This window comes from Apaloderma vittatum, unplaced genomic scaffold (genome assembly GCF_000703405.1).
Source record: "Apaloderma vittatum isolate BGI_N311 unplaced genomic scaffold, ASM70340v1 Scaffold31200, whole genome shotgun sequence".
NCBI classification, from domain to species: domain Eukaryota; kingdom Metazoa; phylum Chordata; class Aves; order Trogoniformes; family Trogonidae; genus Apaloderma; species Apaloderma vittatum.
This window is the reverse complement of record NW_009696726.1, coordinates 3,852-7,082: the sequence shown is the minus strand read 5'-3', so window position 1 is coordinate 7,082 and position 3,231 is coordinate 3,852. Positions and strand designations below refer to the sequence as shown.

At 47.1% G+C, this 3,231-nt stretch overlaps 1 protein-coding gene across 1 annotated transcript; it reads left to right on the top strand.

Moving 5' to 3' along the window:
• Window positions 1-491: 491 nt before the first annotated feature.
• Window positions 492-2,554, top strand: LOC104278984 (activating transcription factor 7-interacting protein 1-like). The gene is made up of 2 exons (XM_009876123.1): window positions 492-596; window positions 2,041-2,554. The coding sequence occupies exons 1-2, from the start codon at window positions 498-500 to the stop codon at window positions 2,455-2,457; spliced, it is 516 nt and encodes a 171-aa protein (XP_009874425.1). The 5' UTR covers window positions 492-497; the 3' UTR covers window positions 2,458-2,554.
• The last annotated feature ends 677 nt before the right edge of the window (window positions 2,555-3,231 follow it).

Here is a 3,231-nt window from a genome sequence, read left to right as displayed (position 1 = left end):
TGATCTCTAGAGGTCCCTTCCAATTCCTAATATTCTATGATTCTATGACTTTACCTTTTTGTTTCTGGTGCCATTCACAGCAAAGCCTTCTGCCATTTGGGTACAGAGTGGATATCATTTGGCTGCAGCAGCATTCCTCTTTTCCTTTCTGAATCCCAAAGTGATGTAATTTATCTTTCCATACTTAAGCTCCCCATATCTCCTACACTTCTCCTCCCCACCCATTTTTTTCATGCTACAAATTATTAAAAAACATCATTCTGTCCCCTCTGCAGACCTAAGCACTCAGTCTCTTTCACTTTTACAGCTTCAGGGGGTGAGAAGTGGTTTTGTTGTTATGCAGCGCTTCATCATTCTGCTGGTGGTTTGAGGAGAGCATGTCAGCTGTGAAATTCGGTGCATCCAAGGAGTTGGTCTTCCAGTGTTCCATTTAGCTGATCTTAAATATTGAATACTCAAAAATACTTATTGTGCTTCTTCTAGGTATGACGGTACGAATGCCTCAAACAACTACGTATGTTGTGAACAACGGACTGACTCTTGGATCTGGAGCACCTCAGCTCACAGTGCATCATCGACCACCACAAGTGCATGCTGTGAGTAGTCCTCTGGAAGTTACTGTCATGCAATTTCTGGGCTTGTCTCTTGCATTAGTGTCTTTCAGACTCACTTCTTAATGTGAACTGCAGAATAGTGAAATGCCTTGTAGACAGTTCACATGTGTAGCCCCACCCCATCACCTACAGCAACTTCTGCCAAGAAAGTTAGAAGCTGTGCGGTCTGCTAGCTCACCCCAGAGTTCTCCAGGTCGCCGGTAGCACAGGTTGAAAACAGCACATGAATTGTCTGTGGGTGACCTGTGGAGCCAAGGGTGCAGTGGAACTGACACTAAAAAGTTTAGTCATGATTTGGGTACAAGTTGGATGACCAGTTTCTCAGTACAGCTGTTTGCAAAACTGAGGTAGGAGAACAAGGTATAGACACGATCCTCAAAGTTGCCAACTCCCAAATTTCAGAGGGGTTTTTTATCGCTGTTGGGGATGATTAATTCTGCGTTACCTCTGACCCCTTTTTGTAAGTATTTGAGAACTCATTTCATTTGGTTTTGTTCTTGAGACTGAACAAGTACATTGCATGCACACTCACTGTTGGGCAGTCATGTCACTTGTGAGGTCCTGAAACAGTAAATGCGTTACCAGCAAGGTGGCTCACCATTCATTCTGACACCGTTCAGCTTCAGGTATTTTCCAGTGATAAATAATGAGAATAAACCACACCAGTATCACACAGAACACCCAAGATGACAAAAACTACCCCAGATTCCAACCTGAAAGACCCACGGCTTGAAGAATAACAAAATTTCATACTCATTGTAACCATATTCCTAAATTAATCTTAACTAGTATAAATGAGAGACCTAGGACTGTTTCTGTGGCACTAAAAAAAAAAAAAGTCAGAGGAAAACCACATTTGTGCCAGTATTTCATAATTTTCTGGAAACAGAGGCTGAGCTTTTGTAACTAAGCTAAAATGATGAAATCCATGTGGCACCCGTTATTCCTTGTGTCACTGAAAACCTGCCTGTTGAAAAGATGACAGGTTGTCAGCAAAATGCACAGCCTGGGGTGTTTTGGGTAATGTGGGAACTGCAGCTCAAATGTGGCTCCCAAGTCACTGTGAACCTGCCTGCTCAGTCTTGGGAAAGGGCAGTGTTCGGGGTGGCCCCTCTTGGGTGGGAGGCAAAGAGGATTTGGGGGAGTTACTGTGGCCGTGGTGATCTGTACAGCCAGAAATTTGTTAGCAAAGAAAACAACTTGGGTCATCCTTGTCCTGCCCCTTCTCAGCCGTGGCTGCTGCTCTCTCGCTCACGTGCTCTCTGCAAACACGACTGAAAAGTTGTGCCGGGTGGGTGATTGCAGGCTCGGGTCAAGTGGTTGCAGGAGGCTCATTCACTTCTACGTGCCTGGGGAACGACGAATTCGAGCCTCTTTCCGCTGCTGTAGACTCTGACCTTGGCCTTATTGCTCTTCCATTGCTTAGGAGCCACCGCGCCCTGTACATCCCGCCCCGCTCCCGGAGGCACCGCAGCCCCCACGTCTGCCCCCCGAAGCTGCCAACACTTCTCCGCCTCAAAAGCCGCAGCTGAAGCTGGCGCGGGTACAGAGCCAGAACGGGATTGTGCTGTCGTGGAGCGTCATGGAGGTGGACCGGAGCTGTGCCACGGTGGACAGTTACCATCTCTATGCCTACCACGAGGACCCGAGCGCCACTATGCCCTCGCAGTGGAAGAAGATCGGGGAAGTGAAGGCCCTCCCGCTCCCTATGGCATGCACTCTTACACAGTTTGTGTCTGGCAGCAAATATTACTTTGCGGTCCGGGCTAAGGACATCTACGGACGTTTTGGACCCTTCTGTGACCCCCAGTCCACAGATGTGATCTCTTCCCAGAGCAGTTAAACTAGAGATCTTTGGAGCCTTTAAACTTGGCCTACCACCAAGAATTACCCCAGTTTTGGGGGGTTGATCCCATGCATGAAGTTCACTTTTAAACCCACTCTCTGCAGGATTATTTTAGACAGTTGTGTGATACACTACATGCATTCAGAACCAAAAGAAAAACAAAGTCTCACCTGCAGCAAGAGAGCCTGGTTTTTCTGGGTAGCTCAAGTCCTGGGCCGTTTGAAAATTTCATTTTTCCCTTCCATGACAGCTGTTCCACCTAGATACCTACCTACCCGTTTTCCAAGGGCACCCTGGATGCCTGGGATTCTGCTTCAGAGTGGGAACAGAATAAATTACAGTTTATATGAAGCAAAACCTACACGTCGGTAATACCTATCAAGGCACTAACTTGAGGGCAAGAACAGATCTGCCTCTTGCCCGCCACCACTCCAGGAGCAGGCTGTGCTAGGAAGAGTGATTTCAAGGTCTTGTTTTTGTGCTGGAAGATTGAGCGGTCTGGTCTTATTTTACAAACTATAACGAGCTCTGAGGGAAGGGAAGGGAACTGTGAGTCTGGCCAGGGAGCCAATATGTGTGTAAATTTGGGGGGCGAAAGAGTGGAGGGGGAATAAAAAATAAAAAAAATCTCACCCCACTACCTCCTACCTCTGCTAAATAAGAATGCTCCTCTACTTTCACCATCCTCCCCCACTCACCCTGGGAGAATTCCCAGGTCAGATGTGAAACTGGATTGTAAAGACTGCATTCACACCTCTCTAGCTCAAATAC